The sequence below is a fragment of the Notolabrus celidotus genome, chromosome 15 (assembly GCF_009762535.1).
Source record: "Notolabrus celidotus isolate fNotCel1 chromosome 15, fNotCel1.pri, whole genome shotgun sequence".
Taxonomy (NCBI): Eukaryota; Metazoa; Chordata; class Actinopteri; order Labriformes; family Labridae; genus Notolabrus; species Notolabrus celidotus.
Window position 1 is genome coordinate 3,083,517 of NC_048286.1, and position 22,931 is coordinate 3,106,447.

General features: G+C 43.1%; 1 protein-coding gene and 1 long non-coding RNA gene across 3 annotated transcripts; one reads left to right on the forward strand and one right to left on the reverse strand.

Moving 5' to 3' along the window:
* The first annotated feature begins 60 nt into the window (after positions 1 to 60).
* LOC117826732 lies at positions 61 to 12,206 on the forward strand. The gene is made up of 4 exons (XR_004634080.1): positions 61 to 254; positions 1,707 to 1,906; positions 11,381 to 11,580; positions 11,684 to 12,206. It is a non-coding gene; the product is annotated as an uncharacterized LOC117826732 (long non-coding RNA).
* kcnj9 (potassium inwardly rectifying channel subfamily J member 9) lies at positions 765 to 22,704 on the reverse strand. 2 transcript variants are annotated; one of them, XM_034702990.1, is made up of 8 exons: positions 22,259 to 22,704; positions 20,927 to 21,372; positions 19,597 to 19,810; positions 15,131 to 15,332; positions 11,718 to 11,910; positions 11,356 to 11,553; positions 6,942 to 7,072; positions 765 to 1,969 (listed from the first exon to the last, which is right to left on the reverse strand). In XM_034702990.1, the coding sequence occupies exons 2-8, from the start codon at positions 21,228 to 21,230 to the stop codon at positions 1,703 to 1,705; spliced, it is 1,509 nt and encodes a 502-aa protein (XP_034558881.1). In that variant the 5' UTR covers positions 21,231 to 21,372; positions 22,259 to 22,704; the 3' UTR covers positions 765 to 1,702. The 2 variants fall into 2 exon arrangements, with proteins under 2 accessions (XP_034558881.1, XP_034558882.1); XM_034702991.1 differs by lacking the exon at positions 22,259 to 22,704 and adding an exon at positions 21,689 to 21,805 and having other exon boundaries at positions 1,703 to 1,969.
* Positions 22,705 to 22,931: the final 227 nt, after the last annotated feature.

Genomic DNA, 22,931 nt, shown 5'->3' on the forward strand with positions numbered 1-22,931 from the left:
CTGTGTCATTGTCTGAGGTGCAGACCTTCATTTAAAGAATCTTAAACAAGAGACAAAAGTTAAAACCAATGTTCAGTGATCAGTTCCTTCTGTGTCATTATCTTCTAATTTATGATTCTGTCTTATTTCATCATTTACAACAGCACTAATTAGCTTACAGACTCAACGTACCTGCTGCTTCAGTGCTCCAAAAACTGAGGTTCTGCATGATCTACAGATATGGAAGGAGAAGTCAGCTGTGTGACTTTTGAAACGTAAGTAAGAGATAAATAAATAAATTCATTCAGAGTTCTTATAAGTAAAAGGAGAGTGTGCAGGAGTTCTCTTTATTCTCACCGATGGATATTTGTTCTCCTGCGCACCCATACACATGAAACTGAAGGTGTGCGTGAGCTTTAAAAGTCGAGACTTATACACAAAAAGCAATAACACAAAGTTAAATACCTCACTGCTCCTGTGGTTATTCCAAGGCATGATATTTATTACATTAGATACCAAAACAGAGCATTATTATTGCAGCTTCGTAAATATCCGAGCAGCATTTTATTGTATAAGCTGGTGAGTGTAAAGCTATGGAACCACTACTTTAAAAACTGCTGAGGTTAATTAAAATCCATTAGATTATATTTGTTACATTTTAGTAGAAGGATATTTTTTCTTACTAAATCTCAACCAGCAGTTTAGTATCTTGAATATGCACGTCATGTAAACATAGCATACTTTGATGAATGCAGCTACTCCTCAGAATAAGTCACAATCAGAGCTGGTTGTTCTGGAATATACTGCAGTTTATTAATTCTAATAGATGTGCTATATTAGATAATAAAAACATCAAGTAAAAATGGTCACACAGACACGCAGCAGCAGAAGCAAGAGTTTGGGCTGAACTGAGCAGGACACTGTTGTGCTGTTTGATTCCTACTTGGCGAAACAAAGCCACGGATACGCTGGAACGTTTACCTGTCTCTACGTTAAAGGTTTCAGATACAGCGGCTACTTCATCCACCACTGAATGTCAGATATGGGTTATTAAAGAGCGACTTAAAGAGTTACTCTTTGACATAAATACAGCCAGAACAAGAAACTAGATTTGTGGCCACTTCTTCTTTGTTTTGAACAGCCGAACAGATTCCTCAAACATCGTTTTTCTAGCACCACATGGTTTTTTATTCTAAGTGAAGATCCAGCTGAGCAGAAGATACATGGTCACGTGTTATATTCCAACCATGTTAACATCGACTGGTGGACAATGCATCTAAAGAAATTCAAGGTGTCTTCATTTTCAGTCTCTACCTTAATATAATCTAATGGTAATCATGCGTAGGTGAAAATAAAGCGTCTACGCACTCTCTAAATGTGAACAATCCAACAATGTGCACAGACAACCAAAGTGACAAATCGCCTCCCTCTGTTAGATCTCCACCTTCCTCCACAGGATGTACTACCCCACCTAAAGCATAGTATTGTCATTAAGATGTAGATATAGGCAAGGGTGATAAGAGCCAACACAACATGTTGAAAAGGTTTCACACACACAGAACACTTGTAACAAAGAGAAACATAGAAATCAAATGAGACAAAACTTTAAGAAGTCCATTTGGTGGAAACAGACACGAACTGAGCGTCATGAAACTACTCCTCTGCAAACATTAACCGCGATGTGGTGAAGATATACGTAACGTCTTTGTAAACATTCTCTGTCCTAGGCCTCGGATTCTGATTGGTCGGTGGCGACGCTGCCGTTCAGCTCGCCCAGTCCCGTTTGCTCCTGGATGTCGGTCATCTCCCCGACGATGAAGGTCGGCTCGCCTACTTTGCTGTTGGCCGAGCCGCTGTCCGGCTGCTTGGCCGCCTGGTTGGTCAGGGTGGGTTCTTCATCCAGCCGGCTGGAGATGGACCAGTAGAGGTGAGCGTCGAGCCTGGCTGCAGCCAATGAGAGCTCTCGGGCTGAGCAGGAGGGCGTGTCCACCTGGGGGAGGGAAGAGGTCGTGTTACTAGAGTTATATTTCAGTTATAGAGTAGCTGCAAGTCTCATTACATTTTAAGTCTCAGAGTGAAAAAAGAAGTTTGACTCAATGTTGATGTGTAAATGAAGTCCAAACTGTGATCTTTCCCTGAACCTAACCTTCTGCTTTGGATGCAATTACCTTCTCAGGCGGCAACAATTTCACCAGGTTACTTTATTTACTTTAAGCTCTGACTGCCAGACACAAGTGCAGCACTCAACTCCTGCCTCACAACAGCTGCTGCTACATTATTATCAGTAGCTAACAATAGGTGTGCCTTTTGGGGGGCTTTTTGACTGGGGTGGCGTTAACTACATGTGCATGCCTGAACAAACAGATGACTTTTATTTACTCCTTCTATCTTCACTGATCTTATCTACCATAATTACTAACATACAAGTATCACACAGGTTTAATATTCCTGTTTATAGTAGATTTAACTCTAAAAGGTAACACAACCAAGAGGTGACATAAATATCTTTGTAGCTTCATTTTTAAGGACTGAAATACAAATGCTTGTCCAAATCCTCAATTTAAAGTACTTAGAGAGTTAGAAAGTGTGTAGCTGCCAGTCATTTAAGTTTATTCATTTAATTCATTTCAGTTCATATGATAATTACAATTAAAAACAAGAATCATTCAAATATTTTGCTGTTTAGGCGATAAGTCATAGAGAATGTGTCAAAGTGTAAATTAATCCATATGAGAGGGACTGTTATGGAACTAGAGAAAGGGGGCGGGTCTTAGTTAAGGCGTTTTTCAACCAGAGGGACTTTACCCCTGAACTACGTTTGTTCCGACCGTTGGACCCAGGGTCTTAATTTAGTTCAGGGTAGATAATCTCCTCCCCGAAAAGCCCCTGCTAGGGGGGTAGTATTTTTCAAAGGTCCCGGGACTTTCAGGGGGTACGGCCTGAAATGCTGAACATGTCTGATTGGTAGATTAACCTCAGTGTTTTTATTCCTCCCTCCGTCCACAATAACATCACACACATCTGTGATTCACTTGATTTCTCTTTCTTTCATTCGTTTTTATTTGTTCTATCTTTTTTGTATGTGTGTGTACTTTTCAAAAGAAGAAGCTGTGATTCTCTTGATTTAGCAGCTTGTAACAGTAGTCTTCTCTCAGCCCACCGTGAATGCGTCTCTCCCGGTGTTATGGTTTTAAAAGTGACCCTGTAAACTGGAGACCTTCAGCTGAACGTGTCAGTGTTTGTGGACTTTACACAGCTGTTGAAACACAGAGGGAGTTCCTGGGAATGCAAACTAGTTTAGTTTTTATTAAGATTTCAAAATATCCTCATCAGATATTTAATGATCGTCTAAAGACGTTTATGAGGGATGCATCCGGCTGAAAGTCTCCAGTTAACAGGGTCGCTGTTTAAACCAAAACACCGGTCGATCTCTTCCACGGCTTTTTGAGTTCAAAAGGATTTTAAAGCCGTGTTGAAACGTCTTTGCTACTCGCGCTTATCTCCTCTCACGTGTTGATTCAGTGAATCCATCTGTGATGAAATATAGCACCATCTAAAACAGAGCCAGCTGAGTCTCTTCATGCTAACAGGCTAACTGTTGTGTTGCTCATAATGATACCTGCCTGTCCGTCTGCTTCTATGGTGTCATCTGTGATGAATGGCATTCCTCTTTGTTTTACTGCCCTCTACTGGTCTGGTGGTGTAGTGCATTTACTTTTTATTTTCTCCATACGTCACTGGCCTGATTTGCACAATCTACCTGGGACTTCAGCCCGCAGTCGAAACGCAGACAACAATGGGGGCACAGGAACCTTTTAGTTCAGGGGAAAGTAGTTCTGGGGGCTAAAAGACCCTAGAACTCTTGCACCTTTAGCTGCACCTCGTGCTCGCCTTGCAGCAAGTTTAATGGCAGAGAGGAAGAAGCTGCTGCATGATTCATCCCTCTGGACACGCCCCTGTAGCTGACAAGTTGTCTTTTATTCCTTTTACTTTGTGTGCATCTTTTTCTTCTTTTCGTCTCTGTTTGTTACACTCTTGTCTCTTGTTCTGTCATACTTGAGCCAATAACATTAGGATCCTCTATCTGTCTCCTACAAATGAAGTGACTCAATCTTAATCTAACTTAAAGCTGCTGTGAGGAACTTTTGATTTATATCAATTTTGGCGCCCCATTGTGGACAAAGTGACACCTCTTATCTCTTGTTCTGTACATGCAAACGTAGTGTTTTCAACTAAACACCTCACCCTGCTGTCTTTTAACAGACAGATTTTTCACTCAATGTGATTATTTGCATGAAAACAGCTGAAAAAAGGATGTTTCTAAAGCCAAATGTCAATCATGTGGTCTGACACCTACCCCCTCTGAGTAGTTTAAGGCATTAAAAATGACAACAGAGAAGGTCTCAGTGTTGTTGTTTATGGTTTTGTTTACTTTTGAAGGTCATAAAGAGGCATCAGTGATGGTTTCAGTCTGTTTCTCAGCTAGTGAAAAACTCCTTATAGTGCCTTTAAGAAGAAGAAGAAGACGAAACGTACTTCATTAGTCCCCAGGGGGAGATTCAATTGTTTCACTCGTGTTATTTTTCGGTCATGCTACACGCGCAGTTTTTGGTATATACACACAATGCACACACAGCAGTGGACATGCACTTTGGGAGAGATGTCAGAGTGAGGATACTGCCATCAACCAGTGCACCCCAAGCAGTTGAGAGTTCGGTGCCTTGCTCAAGGGCACCTCGGCAGTGCCCAGGCAAGTGAACTAGCACCTCTCCAGCCACCAGTCCACTTGCCAAACTTCGTCCATGCTGGGACTCGAACCAGCAACCCTTCGGTTCCCAAGCCAAGTACCTATGGACTGTGCTACTACCGCCCCAAGCTAATAAAGTGTCGGAGCCAATTCCTAAGTTTGTGTTTATACTTATTTGTTAAATAATATTCCAGTAATGTCTATCTGTCTGTGATTTGTTAACTAATGACTGTGATCCATGCAAGTCAGAGGGTTTAAGAGCAAGGTGCTGCCGCCTAGTGGTGTGGCTGACTGAAGCATACAGTCTTCAGACCTTACCGACAGTCTTCTTGGTTTTCTTATGTTCGTCTTTGGGCTTTTACCGAAGTCATACATTAATACAGTTTTGTTTATATTTTCTTTTCTTTGATCAGTTGTAAATCAAGTGACAAATAAACTTACGCTCTTTATTTTTTGAGCCACAGTCCTCTGGACAGTCCATATTTTTGCTCAAGCAACACAAGCATCTTAAGTGTCATAAAACAAAAGGATACCGTGGACCCTGCAGCAGTCTAAAGACCTGCTTCCAGTTTACCATCTGGAAGTTACAAACTTTCATTCTTAATGCTAAGCTAAGCTAAATAGCTACTGGTAGTACTTAAGAGAATTAATCCTCTTATACAGCATTAACTAACAAAGTGTCTTTGTCTTTTTCTGGTAGAAATATATCTGGTAGATTTAGGATCTCAGGGGAGCAACATCAGTGTCTTCTTTTAAATCACAGCTGAAAACATATTCTTATCCAAAGGCCTTCCTGTAATAGTGTTTTATCTAATATTCTACATTCATTTTTAGTTTACTTTTATTAATGCTTTTCTTTTACTCCTTGTTTTTATTTGTTTTACTGATATTTAATTTTTGTAGTTTCTCTTTTACTTTTTGACTGAGCTGTAAATTTAAGTTGTTCCTCTTTAATTGTTTTGCTAGTTCAATGTCTCCCCTCCATGCTTTGTTTATGATTGTTGGGTTTTTATGATGTAAAGCACTTTGTAACATCTGTTTTGATAAGTGCTTGATAAAGAAATGTTTCATTATTATATTTTTAGATTTTATAAAGTCTACGTTCACGCGACATGTCCAGAACTTCTGAACTTCTGATTTCAAGATGTTACAAACTCACACACACTGTTTCCCTTTATGCTTACTTATTTATTAAATCATACGTTTCAGTCTAAAAGACCTTCACTGGGTACGTTGGCCTTCCTCTGACGCACACATTCAGGTTATTTTTTCCAGCTAAAAATAACACATAATTTGCCTGTTGTGAGTAGAAAAAATCAGACCATGCATTAAGCAGAATTGACATGTGGCGTACCTTGTTTTCTTTTTAGAGTTTTATTCTTATAACAGTTTATTTCACCTTATTTTATTTATTTATTTATTTATTTGTTTATTTATCATTTACTTCAAATTTTGATTTATTTATTTAAATCTTGATTTATTTATTTATATTTCAATTATAACATCGAATCCCCTGGGACCTTTGAAAAGTACTACCCCCTAGCAGGGGCTTTTTAGTGGGGAGATTAACTACCCCTGAACTAAATTTAGACCCTGGGTCCTCCGGTTGAAACCCATGTAGTTCAAGGGTAAAGCTCCTGCGGTCAAAAACGCCATTTTATGTTGGTTTTGATGCATCATCCTGTTGAATTGAGTGCGCTCATATGAAAGGTCATCTATCAGGAGGCAAAGGTTACACAGGATTTAGTGTGTGTGGCTTTGATCCACGTTCCTTCAAACATAAACACTAAATAAATACTAAAGTCACAGTAACTACATTTCCCAGCATGCCTTTCACCAAGCCCAGGAGAACAAATGTGAGAATTCAGCTCCATGTAGGTGGAGACAGGAATAGGGATGACAGCATGACTTTCTGACTTAAACACTTACACAGACACTGTTGATGCTTCATCACTGTGTTACAACGTGACAGTAAGAGGCCTTTACTCTTTAATTTAAATAAAGTTATTCTTCTTCAATGAAAGGCGAGGAGAGTTTGAAGCAATCACACCCAGATATGCAAGTTAACCCTCCAAATATAACAATAAGTAGTGGTTTATAGCAGCTTTAACACAAGAGGTCACACAGCTCGGCCCTTGTTTCACGTGAGACGACTCACACAGCTCACAGAAAGACACATAGCTCGCTCTTATCACCCGGCTTTGAAAGACATTACCTCGAATGTGTGATGAAAGGCTCCGTAGTCGATGTCAAAAAAGCCCTCTGCCAGTGACATCATCGGGCTGAACCTGTGACCCCACATCACCTCCTCTGCTAGATAGGAGCTCCTCGCCTGGCACGTCATCCCTGCACAAACAAACCCATGACAACATTCACTCATGTCATTTTGATTCGTGATACGGAGGAGAAACCGGATTTTTAATTGCTGCAGAAATAGTGAAATGACGAGCTGTCTGTGCTCCGTGAAGTCGTGTTATGTCCAACAGCGTCTTCTTTGTAACTCTGCAGCACTCTGACTCAGGGAATCAATATCTGGAGTGGGCAGGATCCACATTTACCTCACTGAGACGCATTATGAATTGCTTTGATGGCAAACAGATAGAGTGTATAGTCTTCTCAGGTGATCCTTTTAACGTCTGGAACATGTAAATACAACACAAGTCCTTCATATCTTTGGCATTTAAGTGATTGTTTGAGGCTGAGTTATCCCATGAGATGCCTTCCTCGGTGTCTGCGTAGTGTTTCCTGACACACTAAGACTTTAAAAGATCAATCCAAACATAAGTGATGAACACAAAAGAATCTGCATGTCCTCTAAAGATCCACAGACTTCTCTCCTGTTTTTGTTCTGTTATATAAGAGAATCACTTACACGCTGTGTCTAAATATACATGTATATTTCCCCACATAATCACAATACTGTGAGGCTCCAAAAGATTCCAGGAAGACAGAATCGCATATCTAAACTTAGACGTCCTGGAAGGGGGATTTCATCCTCTAATGGACAGTTTTGGTCAGCTTTCTGTAACGCTGCGATAGTATGACTGTAATATCAGACACTTTAATGCATCTACAAGATTAATCTCCTAATGCTCTATTCTTGGTTTTGCTGCCAAATATGCGTTTACAACACAGGCAGATGAATGGCAAGGAATTTCCTCCCCTACAGCAACATGCAGATGTTCAATGTGACAACTCTGTGATTGTTTTATCAACACAATGCTGAAAATAAATATAATAATAATAATAATAATAATAATAATAATGCATTTTATTTATAGGCGCCTTTCTTGGCACTCAAGGTCACCTTACAACATTAAAAACAAACAGAGTTTAAATAACAAACAGTAAATAAAACACAGTTTAAAAAGTGTTAAGTGAATGGACAGAGGAGTTATGGTCAGATGGAGTAAGCCAGTTTAAACAGATGGGTTTTGAGTTTGGATTTAAAATGTGGGAGTGAGTCAGTACTAGGAGGTCAGGTGGGAGAGAGTTCCAGAGCTGGGGAGCAGAGCGGCTGAAGGCTCTGCTCCCCATGGTAACAAGGCGAGCAGGGGGGACAGTGAGGTGGATGGAGGAGGAGGATCTGAGGGTGCGGACGGGTGTGGCAGTATGGAGGAGGTCAGAGAGATATGGAGGGGCGAGGTTGTGTGTGGATTTGAAGGTGAGGAGAAGTATTTTGTAGTTGATCCGGTGTGTGATGTGGTGGATGGAGGCGGTGCGTGTGATGATACGGGCGGCTGAATTTTGAACCAGTTGAAGTTTATGGAGGGTTTTGTGGGGGAGACCAAACAGAAGGGAGTTGCAATAGTCCAAACGGGAGGTGACGAGGCTGTGAACAAGAATGGCCGTGGAGTGGGGAGTGAGTGAAGGACGGAGACGGTTAATATTGCGGAGGTGAAAGTAGGCGGACCGGGTGACGTGGTTGATATGGGAGGTGAAGGAGAGGGTGCTGTTGAGGATGACACCCAGACTCTTAACCTGAGGGGAGGGGAAGAGGGGCGAGTTGTCGATGGGAATAGAGAAATTATGGAGTTTGTTTAGTGTAGATTTCGTGCCAATTAGAAGAAGTTCAGTTTTATTGCTGTTTAATTTGAGGAAGTTTGAGGTGAACCAAGATTGTATTTCAAGGAGACAATCAGTTAGGGAAGAAGGTGGAAGTGAGGAGTCAGGTTTAGTGGAGAGGTAGAGCTGGGTGTCATCCGCGTAGCAGTGGAAGTGAATATGATGTTTACGGAAGATGTGACCAAGGGGGAGGAGGTAGATGATGAACAGCAGGGGCCCCAGGACAGAGCCCTGGGGCACACCTGTAGTGACGGGGACTGGATGGGAGGTGAATGATTTAAGTTGAATGAACTGAGTGTCATGTCGTTCCCTGGTTTGAATTATAGACTTCATGAATAATGGACGTAGTATCTGTGATGTCACCCATCTGTTTTGAAGCCGTTTTGAGGCTAATCGTCAGCGGGAGCAATATTGCTGCTGTCGAGCGACTGTGAGGTAAAGAGGCGGGCTTTGAGCCTCCTCTCCAACAGCTACAGTATTCCCGTCTGTCAATCAAGTCAGCTGTGCCTCTCATTGGAAGACTAGTAATCTCAATATCTTTGAAAGAACCACATTATGAAAAGATTCCCCCTCACAGTGTGTGCCGGTCGAGACATGAGCTATCCAGACTTCACTTGTTTTTTGAACCAGGCTGTAAACATGTTTATTTCTGCTGTAAAGATCAGCTTTTTTGAATTGGTGTGTATGTGGTTTCTGGTACTTCCAGAGCGAGCCTCAAGCAGATCCTCAATGAACTGCAGTTTTTAGCACTTCCGCATTGGTCTCGTATTTTTAGACCAGAGGTTACTGCTTGGTTAGAATCCCTGGCTGCAGGAGCCTGTCTGTGTAGAGTTTGCATATCCACCCAGTGCATGCGTGGGTACTCCAGCTTCCTCCCACAGTCCAAAAACATGCTACGCAGGTTAACTGGCCACTTTCAATTCTCCATAGGTGTGAGTGTGTGCATGATTGGTTGCTTGTCTCTGCAGGTCAGCCCTGTGATAGGCTGAACCCTGCCTCTTGCCCAAGCGGCAACCTCCGGTCTCAAAATATGAAGCCCATGCGGAAGTGTTATAAACTGCAGTTCATGGAGCGTCCACTTGAGGCGGGCTGCAGAAACAAACATGTTTACAGCCTGGTACAAAAAACGGCTTTGGTCTGAATGAAGCGGCAACCTCCGGTCTAAAAATATGAGGCCAATGCGTAAAACTGCAGTTCATCAAGTATCCACTTGAGGCTGGCTCTGGGAGTACCGGAAACCACATACACACCCATTCAGAAAAGCTGATCTTTACAGAAGAAATAAACATGTTTACAGCCTGGTTCAAAGGACAAGTGTAGTCTGGATAGCTCATCTCTCGATCGGCACACACTGTACTGGGTTTTGTTTTTCTAACGCGGTAATTTTGAAGATATTAAGATTACGAGTTTTCTATTATGAGAGGCACAACTGACTTGATTGACAGGTGGGAACACTGTAGCTGTTGGCTAGGAGGCTCAAAGCCCGGCTCTTTACCTCACACTAGCTCGACAGAAGTTAGGTTAAGTTCAACATTTCCAATATGGCTGCTGCCGCCGACTGGCCTCAAAACAGTGCTTCAGAAACCAATGGGTGACGTTAGGATACTTGGTCCATTTATTATAAAGTCTATGGTCTGAACAGATCATTTCTCTGTTTTTTATAACGCAACAGTTCAGAAGATATTAAACTTACAAGTTTTGGCCAAATAAGGGCGTGGCTGACTTGATTGACAGGCGGGCATCCTGTAGCAAAAAGGCTAAAACCCCGCCTCTTTACCACACACTAAGTTTGGTTGAGTGCAGTATTTACTTGTTACTTGTAAGTACATGTTTTTTTTTCTTTTTCTTTTTTTTTCCTCTTGTCTGCATATATATTTCTGGTTTGTGTCATGTTTGTCACAAACTGTCAAATATTCATGCAATTTATTCTTGCAGCAAAAGAAAAGAAGGAAAACCTTTTTCTTCTGTGCTTGTGACTGTGTGCATGTGAGTGCAGTATTTCCAATATGGCTCCCACTGACGATTGGCTTCAAAACAGTGCTTCAGAAACAGACTGGTGACGTCACTGAGAAGACTTCCATTTACTATTCAGTCTATGCTCTTGCCCTATGACAACTAGGATAGGCTCCACCCCCCTCCCCCGTGGTCCCAAATTGGAAAAAGCAGTAAACCCCTTAACTAAAAACATGTTCATTGTGTGGCTTAACAAGCTCTACCTTATTGCATTCCAGTACAATCATCAGCTGGTTGTAGTTGCATTCTTCCTGTCACTATTCTCAGTGAGTAACCATTCTTTTATTCACTGTGAGGCTTTTGTTTTTAGCAGCACATGATTTTCTCCTTCGCCCACGCTTTCATTTCATGTGCAAACATGGAAATGCATTCTCGCTTGCTCGTTTTTATATTGCATAGTGATTTTTTTTTTTTTTATCAGTTTGATGCCTAGAACTTCCGGACTTAAATTAATCATCTATGAGGTTACCTGTGAATTTACATTGAAACACCAGGCAGCCACTAACACTGAGGGGAAACAGATGGAGGACTTAAGGGGTTAAGCTTCTGACCTGTCGCCTCCACCATTCCCTCCAGGATGACCACGATCTCAAAGTCCTCCTTCTCCAGCTGAGACTGCGACATGTCCCAGAAGGGCGAGTGCACATCAATCTCATGGGAGATCACCAGCGGCGAGACCAGGAAGAGGCGATCATCACCTGTCTCAAAGCCCACGCTAATGTCTGTCTGGTCCAGAGGGATGAACTCGCCTGAAAGAGATGGATCAGACGTCACAGGTGAGAAAAAGGGAAAGGGAGGAGATCATATCGAGTTGCAGAGTGCCTGACAGTCACAATAAATAAGAAACTGATTATTTCATCTGGTTTATCACATATGCAGAAACAAGAGTCCTTCTCCTCTGTGTTAGTCTTACCCTCCTGAGTCTGTTTGGACTTGATGAGCTTGGCCCTCATGTTGGCCCCTACGATGTGGGAGCTCCGCAGGTCGCCCACCCTGAACATCAGACACAGCTTGTCGTCTCTCAGAGAGATGACGGCGTGTTTGGAGAACACCAGCGTCTCCGCTCGTTTGTTGGGCTGTGAGATCTTCACGAACATACAGCCGACCTGGACGGAGAGAAGGGAGGAGGAGAGCTGTGATAACCGTCAGAGCAGAGTCATTACAGCAGCGTTTATTATGAACACAAAAAGTACAGATGTTAAAATGCACCGTGAGTGCTGAATACAAACAAATGAAGTCTGTGTTTTTCCTGTTTTGGTTGTTAAAACAGTATTGGCATCTAAATTAACCTTGCACTCAATCATTTTTAATGTGCAAAGCAAACAGCCCACAGTTCCATCAGCTGCTATTAACATGGCATGTTTCCAGCTTGTGAACATGAATAAACATGACTCTGCCCGGATGTCAGTGTGTGGATTCATCTTCATCAAAGAGTGCTTACTTCATGGAAAAACGGAGCTTCATCAGCACTTTGAATATTCTGTATCAGGAAGTGTAGCGTCTGCACAGGATTGGAGTCACTTTGTCAGCTTAGTATTCCAATGAACTCGCGTGAATTGACGTAACACGGCGGTAGATTTTAATCAAACTGACACAGGTCTAAAAGTATTTACTCTTCTGTTTGTTCTTGTTTACTCGGGTGCCTTTCGGACTGGTGATGTTTTGCTAGAAAATATTCAAAAACAGCAAAAATGTCACCTGAATGATCTATTATCTATTATCTATAAAAGAATACATCTTTATTGTCATTTGTTTGAAGCAATGAAAGGCAGCATGGTAATCAAGTCAGACAATTAAAGTAACCCAATTAAAATAGCATCAAGGCACAATAAGGGAATAAAATCATTTGTAAAAAAATGATATATTATTATAATTAATATTGCATAGTTGTATCTGTACAGTTGAAAATACTAAATTAACATTAAAAATAAAAATATAGTATATTGTTGTGGTTTAAATGAGGTAGGTCATTTATATAATGCCCTTTTTACTTTTTAAAGCTGTGAATATTGAAATAGTTTTATATTTTTAATGCTTTGGCAGAATTATTTCTTAAATTTTAATGATAAAAAAAAACATGCTGAATTTAATTTCTCACATTGAATCAGTTGATGTAGTACATGTGTTTTGTGTACTTGATTCTGATTTGTCCATAAAAAAAACAACAATGAGTATTTCTCAAAAGCAGAAGCTCCAGCAGGGACGACCTGATCTACCTGTTGACACTGTGGTCAAAGTGTTAGAATGGAATGTGATCGAACGGAATGGAAGGGAATGAAACAGAACAGAATGGAACATAATAGAATAGAATGCTTCTGATTGGTCAAAGCCATTAAATTCTACAATTCTACAATTTAATTTAGCGGACGCTTTTGTCCAAAGCGATGTACAACACAAGCATGAATTTAGACTGGAGGGAAAAACCTTAGTAAGTGTGACAAAGTGCTTCAAGTTGATTGGCCACTGGTTCTGCCATCTAATGCCAGAAGAAGTGCCAGTTTTTTTGTTTTTTTTTTAAAGATAATGTAGCCACAGCAAATCACAACAAATAATTCAAGTCAACAACATCGTTCAACATTCAACAGCATTCAATATTCTGTGCTAAATATTCAATAGGAGCTGGGTCTTAGACCTTCTGATTCATTCTACTCCTGAGGACAGAGAGGAGAAGGGTCAGGTTAAGTGCCTAAGTGTATCATAGACTGTATAAATAATAGACGTAGTGTCCGTGACGTCACCCATCTGTTCCTGAGCGCTGTTTTGAAGCCAATCATTGGCGGGAACCATATTGGCAATGCTTAACTCAACGTAACTTAGTGTGAGATAAAGAGGCGGGGTTTGAGCCTCCTAGCCAACAGCTGTGTTCCCGCCTGTCTGTCAAATTAGTCATGTCCTTATTTGGGCAAAACTCATAATCTTAATGTGTGTTATCAAAAAAATTCACCCCCGTACAGTGTGTGCCGATAGACAAATTAGTTACATAGACCAAAGCCATTTTTGGAACTGTTTTTTTCTGCTGTAAAGATCGTCTTCTTTGAATGGGTGTGTATGTGGTTTGTGGTGTTTCTGCAGCCAGCCTCAAGAGGATTCTTGATGAACTGCAGTTTATAACACTTCCGCATGGGCTTCATATTTTGAGACTGGAGGATGCCGCTTGGTCAAAACCCCATAACAATGGTGATTAATTCTCAACATCAGAAGCAATTCCTGAGACAACCTGATTCCTCATATCATATCCAATCAATCCACCAAAAAGAGTTTGTCACAGTCCCCCTCTGCCTGTTGACACTGTGGTTAAAAACATTGGAACTGAATGGAATAGAATAGATTGAATTGAATGGGATAGAACGGAATTATTATTATGAAACGGAATGGAATGGAACACAATAGATCAAAACAGAACAGAACAAAATGGAATAGGATGTTTCTGATTGGTAAAAAAAAACACACAAAAAAACCCAATAATGCCATATTTCATTTTATTTTTACTTTATTTTATATTATTCTATTTTATTCTATTTTATTTTATTTTATCTTATTTTTATTTTATTTTATTTTATTTTATTTTACCCTTGTCATTGCTATTATTACTGTTATTATATTTTTTAACTATGTTAGTACATTGTTGTATTCTCCTGTCCCGTGTTGTAAGCTGCTGTAACAAAATAAATTTCCCCCAACGGAGGACAAATAAATTATATCTTATCTTATCTTATCTTAAGAGTTATTCTCATAAGCAGATGCAACAGCAGGTACGACCTGATCACACACACCATATTAAATTTCCCCTCTACCTGTTGACACTGTGGTGAAAACGTTACAATTTAATTGGATAGAATGGAATGAAACAGAATAGATCAAAACAGAACGGAACGTAATGGAATGGAATGCTTCTGATACGTCAATACTTCATAACAACAGTCATTAATTCTCAATATCAGGCATAATACTTGTTGCAACCTGATCACACATCATATCTAATCAATCCACATTAAGGAGTCTGCCCCCACCCCCCCCCCCTACTGGAGCTACTGGACCCCAACCATCTCTGAGAGGGAAAAGAGGAAAAACATCCTGACCAGTAATCTGGAGAGAGTGACTCTAAGCTGCTGATCTCTACAAAATCACTTAAACCAGAAGAGGTTGTGTATGAACATTTGAATCATTTATGTTTAATAATTGAAACAGAGCTTTCTTTGTTCTTGTTACTTAAATCTTGTGTTTGATATTAAATTAGTAACCAAAGCCAATTTTTACAGCCGGAAAAATAATGTCCTTTTTTTATATCTGCCTTATTCCTGCACAGTTGTCATTTCTAGTGCTCACCATGAAGGCGTTGACCATCGATCCCAGTATAGCTTGCAGCAGCAGCAGCATGGTGCCCACTGGACACTGGTCCGTGATGACACGGTGGCCGTAGCCAATTGTGGTCTCCGTTTCTATGGAGAAGAGGAAAGCCGAGATGAAGCCGTTGACATTGTTGACGCACGGCGTCCACGTCTCGTCTTCCAGATGGTCCAGATCGCCCCTTGGGAAGAAAAGGCGGAGAGTGTGTGAGAAAGGGAAGGAGGGGAGGGTGACAGAGAGGGTGTCAAGAAGGAGAAATAGACAGAGAGCGGGAAGATTTATATTTTTAGAGCAGAGGTGCCAAAATATACAAACTGCGTCTTATCTCTCTGTGTTTATTTACATTCTCCTGTCAGCAAGTTCTCCTAATGAACAGGATTAATAGTGCTGATTAGGCTGACGTTTATGATGTCAGCTTGTGCAGTGTTGCAAAAACCTCTTTTATCCCATCATACATCATCACTTACAGCATTTTCACTTTGTCTGCCGGATTTTCAAATCTGCAAATCTGCAAATTTCCTTTAAAGCCACTCAGTACACAGCTAATGTCTGTGATTAACACGGCTCCGGCCCCAGAGGGAGAGCTAATTAATGGAAGTGGTGTAAAGTAATTCATATAATCTATGACTTTTATTGACCTGTGTTGGTGACCGAGGAATTGCAGCAACAGCGACAGCTCCCTGGCACGGTTTTGGGTGGCCTGTTATTGATATAAAGGGGTCATGGTTTTATGAGAAGAATACGTTAGCTAATTAGGGCGGGGATCCAGCAGACACATCTTCCAGTGAGGAGGTAACACACCATGATGAAATACGCTGTTATATCAATACTGCTTTGTCATCTGCTTTTTTTGGGGTCTGGATTTTTTTGCCTACTTTGCAGAAATGTCTCGCTCGGAGCATCATCATCCATCTCTGAGCGGCTGCCCGCTGATGGTTTCAGTAATTAGATAGTTTGATATTTTAAGAGAAATGATTTTTCGCTTACTGGACAAAGAGTTTATTGAGAGGATCAATATTACTCTCATATATGTCCATAAATTATGCAGCTGCAGGCATCGCCGTGTTTCTTCTTCTAAAGCGTTTCCAACATAGCAACAGAAAGGGGGTGGGACTAAGGGCCTATCTCGATCCACTGCCTTCACCCTCTCCTTACGCACTTCCCCCGCTCACATGAAGCATCAGCTGCATTGAGTGGCGTCCAAAACCTCTGAGTGTGGAGTGGGAGAGAGTTGTTGGACCCTCCAGCAGCATGTCTGCACCACTGCTGGCTTCCTGACCAGGTGTAACACCGTTTATTATCCATCATGGAAGATGCTCGGTGGATTCAAGTTTGGTGCTGGAGCATCCACAGCCGGCGTTTTACCAAGATAGAATGACACAAACCTGACATTTTATAACGTTTCCAGGATCTAATTGACTCCTCCTTTATTTTATTATAAGGTGTTTTATTTTTAAAGGGACTGAAAATAAGCAGACTGTGAAAAAAACATTGGATTGAAAACAATAACATGTTTACATCCTTAATGTTGGCTTTAAATTTGGGACAGTTAACCATCTTCTGCCTGTAGTTTCCCTTTCTCCTCTCATCTCTCATGAAAATAGACAAGTAGGGGGAAGGTAGAGCGTACAGCCCAGCAGGGGGAGAGCTCTAACCAATACAGGCTTCTCCCCCTAGCTCTGCCTTCCCCGTCCTCTTGCATACTCTTGTCTCTGTTTTCTTTCTCTTCTCTCCTCTCATCTTTCATGAAAATAGAGTAGCGGGGAGGCAGAGCGTACAGCCTAGACCAGAGGGGCCTAAACAGGCTCCTCGCTTTCCCTGTCCTCTCTCTAGAAACTCCCTGCATACCCTTCCCTCTGTTTACTCTCTTTTCTCTCCTTTAATATTTAATGAAAATGGGGGAGTAGGGGGAGGCAGAGTGTGCAGCCTAGACCAGCGGAGTTAATTACTTGCCCAAACAGCCTTCCTGCACTAGCGCCACCTTCCCTGTCCTCTTTCTAGTAGCTCTATGCATACCGTTCCCTCTTTTCTTCTCTCATCTTTCACGAAAATAGAGTAGCGGGGAGGCAGAGCGTACAGCCTAGACCAGAGGGGCCTAAACAGGCTCCTCGCTTTCCCTATGCTTTCCCTGTCCTCACTCTAGAAACTTCCTGCATAACCTTCTCTCTGTTTTCCTTCTCTTCTTTCCTCATCCCTCATTAAAGTGATGGAGTAGGGGGTAGGTAAAGGGTACAGTCTAGACCAAAAGGGCCCAAACAGGGGTCCCCCTTTGGCTCTGCCTTCCCTGTCCTCTCCCTAGAAACTCCCTGCATACCCTTCCCTCTGTTTACTCTCTTTTCTCTCCTTTAATATTTAATGAAAATGGGGGAGTAGGGGGAGGCAGAGTGTGCAGCCTAGACCAGCGGAGTTAAGCACTTGCCCAAACAGCCTTCCTGCACTAGCGCCACCTTCCCTGTCCTCTCTCTAGTACCTCTATGCATACCCTTCCCTCTTTTTCTTCTCTCTTATTTCATGAAAATAGAGGAGTAGTGGCGAGGCAGAGCGTACAGACTAGACCAGCAGGGCCTAAAAAGGCTCCTTGCTTTCCCTATGCCTTCCCTGTCCTCTCTTTAGTAGCTCTCTGCATACTCTTCTCTTCTCTCCTCTCATCTCTCATGGAAGTGGGGGAGGAGGGGGAGGTAAAGGATACATCCTAGACCAACAGGGCCCAAACAGGCTTCTCTCTTTCGCTCTGCCTTCCCTGTCATCTCTCTAGTATCTCTCTGCATACCCTTCTCTCTGTTTCGTCTCTCTTCTCTCCTCTCCTTCCTCATTAGAGTGAGGGAGTAGTGGTAAGTACAGCGTACAGCATAAACCAAGAGGGCCCAAACAGGCGTCCCCCTTTGGCTCTGCCTTCTCTGTCTTCTCTCTCTCTCGTAACTCTCTGCAGACTCTCTCTGTTTGAGATTTCTTCTCAGCCCTCATGAAAATAGAGGAGTAGTGGCGAGGCAGAGCGTACAGTGTACAGCCAAGACCAACAGGACACAAACAGGCTTCAGCCCCTGGCTCTGGCTTCTCTGCCCCCTCTCTAGTACATCTTTGCATACCCTTCTCTGTTTTCTCTCTCTTCTCCTCCCATCCCTAATCAGAGTGGGGATGTAGGGGGAGGTAGAGCTTACAGTTTAAACTGACAGGTGCAAGCTCTGACCCAAACAGGCTTCTACCCCTTGTTCTGCCTTCCCTGTCCTCTCTCTAGTAACTCCCTGCATACTCTGTTTTCTCTCTTTCCTCTGCTCTTGTTCCTCATTTGTGTGGGGGAATGGGGGGAAGGTGGAGCGTACATCCTCAACCAGCAGGGCCCATACAGGCTTCTTGTTTTTAGCTCTGTTTTTTCTGTCCCCTCTCTTTTAAATCTCTTTCTCGTCTCTATGTTCTGTCTCTCTTCTCTTCTCCCATCCTTTATTAGAGTGGGGAAGTAGGGGGAGGTAAAGCGTACAGCCTACACTGGCTTCTCACCCTGGCTCTGCCTTCCCCGTCCTCTTTCTAACACTGGTATACATCGTCTTCTCTCCGTTTTCTCTTTCCTATTTTCTCATCCCTCATTAGTGTGAGGGAGTGGGGGAGTTAGAGCGTACAGCCTAGACCAACAAGGCCCAAACAGGCTCCTTGTTTGTGCTCTGCCTTCCCTGTCTACTGGTATACATAGTCTTCTCTCTGCTTTCCCTTTACTCTTTTCCCATCCTTTATTAGAGTGGGGGAGTAGGGGGAGGTAGAGTGTACAGCCTAAACTGGTCTCGTGCCCTGGCTCTGCCTTCCCTGTCTTCTTCTTGTACTGTACACCTTCTTGTTTGCTGCTGTAACTCCATGAATTTCCCCGTTGTAGGATGAATAAAGGAGTATCTTATCTTATCTTATCTTATCTTATCTTCTACTGATCCCTACAGACTCTCCTGCTTGCTGTGTTATGGGTTGTATAGGAGCCATTCAGGGCCATGTGGTAGGGTGGGCAGTATCAGTGTTGTCATTACCTGGAGCTTCCATGAAAGGAGCCTGGGTCTGTTGAGCGTGGCAGTGCTGTATGGGTTGTGTTGTATTATGAGGTGGTTCTGCTTGTGGATGTGATGGGTGGTGGGAGCTAGCACGGAGGCGCCAGAGCTAACTGCTAGCCTCCCTCCCTGTTGTGGACCTAGCTTAAAAAAACACCAGCTATAACTTATCAGTAGAGAATCTGGGTGTAAGGGTGTGATGGGATGGGTTTCTTCACTGAACACTCATCCTTTTTATTAAAGCACAAGTACACACAGACAGATGTGTGGGTGGTGTCAGTATTTCTACCTAGATTTTTAGACTCAACCAGATACTCTTGTGGTTTCTTCAATCTTGCTCATCGTCATCTGCTCTGTGGCTCTGGACGGATAAGAACTACATAAGTAAACCTGCTGTAGATCTCTGCCCAGCTATCTTACCTGCAGTAGGCTATGAGGTACCAGATGGCCCCGAAGAAGAGCCATGTGACAGCGTAGGCCATCACGAAGACGAAGAGCGAGCAGCGCCAGTTGAGGTCCACCAGCGTGGTGAAGATGTCGGTCAGGTAGCGGTAAGTCTCCCTCATGTTACCGTGTTGCACGTTGCAGCGACCGTTCTTCTCCACATAGCGCTGCCTCTTACGTCGAGCCCGGGCTGGTGGAGGTGCGAGGAGAAACAGCGGAGGGATGGAGAAAGAGAGGGGAAGAGGGGAAGAGGGGAAGAGGTACAGTCTGGTTACAGGAGATTGAGTTAGAAATACAGTCATGCCTAAGGCTAAAGAAAGGGACATTTGGCCCTTGCACCTGCAGCAAGATTTTTGGTGTTTTTCTTTGCTGAGGACATGTAGGCAGGCGTTTCAGCCCCATAACCCCAGGTTCCGAGAAATCCTTTCAAAGCCCACTCACAAAACTTCAAAAACACAACGACTACAAGGCTTCCTTTTTATATTTCTGAAAAGTTCTGCTGTTTGAAGATAAAACTCAGACTGTAGTCGGAGGATGAGAGTTGAATGAAGGCACAGCGAGAGATTGGAAGGTAAACAGAGGAAGGTGCCAGGGGACAGAAGTGCTCAGAGAGATGCCGTGAGGCTCAGAGGAAATTCAGGCTGGTGAAGAAGGGATAACAGGAATGAAAACAGACAGGTGAGGAACAGAGAGGAGATGAAGTGCGACGGGACAGCATCATCAAACACTCGGGGAAGAAAAGCTACAACGTCGGACTTTGGTGACGGCACAAACCTGGAAGGCAGCTGCGGAAGTTTGCTTTATGTGGGGAGTTTTTCAGATCCAAAGTAAGATTAACACAAATGTAACATGCCAAACTGAAATGATTGAAGTCCCTGCTCTTTGAGAAGGGGATGTTAAACAACTCATACTTTACGAGACTGGACAGATACGCTCCTCTCTGAAATGAACTGTGTTTTGGGGTTTTGTTGAGGTTTTGTGCACAAAGATGTAAAGTGAAGTGTAGAGTCAGGGGAGCAAATGTAATGTAGAGCTACCTGCAGAAGCTTAATGAAGCAAATGTGCACAAGGTATGAGCTCTGCAGCAGGGTGCTTCACAAATATTGCAGAAGGGAAGGAAACAGGAAGGAGGTGCACATGCTCAGTCACTCTCCAGTGTTTGTGTGGAGTGGAGGAAGAGAAAATGAAGACTCAAGAGTCAGTCAATAGCTCCCAGGTTCTGGAGGAGTTAAAGGAGTCATTAATGACGTACCTGCGGCCTTCATTCAGATTCTCAGAGCAGACATTAAAGTTGTAAGCCACTCACCCCATCCGAATCGTCCCCTCTTCTCCTCCGGCCCCTGAGTCTTCTTCCTCTGCACGTTGGCGTTGGCATTGGCCTCCCGCTCCGCCAGCTTGGCCTGGAACGACCTGCTGACCTTGGCCGGGGGCGGAGGGGACGGCGCCGTCTCCGTCGTGACGACGTGGCCCAGCTCCTCTGATACGTTGAAGACCCCGGTGGAGACGGTGGCTTCTGTGGCCACTTCTACATCTTCCCCTTCCCTCTTCTCGTCCACAGGGAGAGAGAGGGAGTCCAGGCGGGAAGGAAAGTCTGAGTTCTCCAGTGCCATGTGGCTTGTGTATATGTGTGTGAGTGTGTGTAAAAGAGTGTGTGTGTGTGTGTCAGGTGTATTAGCGTGTTATTGATGGCCTCCCTATGGCACGCTCTGTCCAGTGGCTATTGATTGGACCATTTGTTTGCTTGACTGAAGCCTGAAATAAAATAGAGAAGAACACAATGATCCGTCACACTAATTTACTGACAATTGATGTTAACAAAGAAAAAGGACCTTCTTCAGGAGCTTTACGGCATCTCAGTCTTTAATTTATCTTAAGACACTCACTACTTTTTACAACAAACAAGGTGTACGGGCCTTATCTTTCTCTCCACACAGGTTTGACGCATCTGTCTCACCTGTTTTATCATTTCATCTTGTAAAGAGAACATTTCCTGTACGAACTAGCCAATAAATAATAGCTTATTATTGTCTTTCACCAGCGTGCACACCAAAGAGCAAATACAACACACCTGGTTTAACTTCAGGACACTCCAGACTCCATTTTTCTTCCTGAATTGAGATTAAATCTGCTCTATCTTTCATTTGGGAGTATGCTTATGCACCTGAGAGCAACAATGACTGTGTGCTTGTTTCATAAGGCACCTTGGGGTAGGTGTGTGTCTGTGTGTGTGTGTGTGTGTGTGTGTGTGTGTGTGTGTTCATGCTGTCCAAGCAAATGTGTTTTATAAGTGCACTTACAGCTATATTTAATGTGGTGGGTTAGAGCTGCAGGCCTGCCAGGGTTCCTTACATAAGTCCCATATATGTATAAGAAACTAAGTTAAATATGTATGTGGACAGGGAGACATGGTGTCTGTAAAATGGAGTCCGAGCTCCTAGCCTTGAATGATGTGCGTCCATTTGGACAACTGGCGGATGGACGCAGGAGGAGACTGATGGTGACAGTCAAGATGACGCACTACGCTTGATGGATGGATCAGAAATAGCTCTCTATTAGCCAGCCCACAAGCTCCAGAAACCACCATGTTAATAAGCCCGTGGTTTGATTTAACACATCTGAGCATGAATAAAAATCTTACCTGCTCAGTGGAGCAACTTGTAGATGTGTAGACCTGGATCGGGATCATGAGAAACGGGAGAATCTGGTCCCAGAACGAACCGCGGTGGACAGTCTTGGTTCAATGACATCCATTTCTGGTGTTTACCAGCGACGCAGCATCAGTCCACTCCTGCTCGCGTTTTCCAGGAAAACAAAAGACCACCTCGATCCGACCACTGAGCGTTCACTACAAATAGACACGGGAACACCCCCATCCACTGAGCGAGCAGGCTGTAAGACGACAATCTCTCAGAAAAAACAGCGTTCAAAGCAGATGATCACGGCGTTTGGTGAACATGTGCCGGGCAGTGGAGGTGCGAAATGGTGGCGACAAGATAAGAGCCCGGCAGTGCGTAGAGCTCCATCATCATCTGTGCCTCTGATGGAGACAGTCAGGTGTGGAGCCACTGAGCGGCGGAGGATGCTGTCATCAGCCCAGCCCCCCAGAACCAGCCTGCCCCAGACCTTCCTCATTTCCACAACAGAGGGGACAGAAACTCCCTCCTCAACATCTGCACACACTTCAGACATTCACATTTAAGAGCGTGTCTTTCTAAACGCACTGACTTATCAACAGAAAAACCTGTAGAAAATACAGATGTCTGTTGTTGTGATTGCATGGATGTGTGTGTGTGTGTGTGTGTGTGTGTGTG

Excerpts from the sequence above, each read along its gene's own strand:
- kcnj9 (XM_034702990.1), bottom strand. The coding sequence starts at position 21,230 with ATGGCACTGGAGAACTCAGACTTTCCTTCCCGCCTGGACTCCCTCTCT. Across the intron at positions 19,811-20,926 it reads GAGGGGACGATTCGGATGGG|CCCGGGCTCGACGTAAGAGG; the intron begins GTGAGTGGCTTA and ends CACCTCCACCAG. Across the intron at positions 1,970-6,941 it reads CCTTTCATCACACATTCGAG|GTGGACACGCCCTCCTGCTC; the intron begins GTAATGTCTTTC and ends TCCCTCCCCCAG.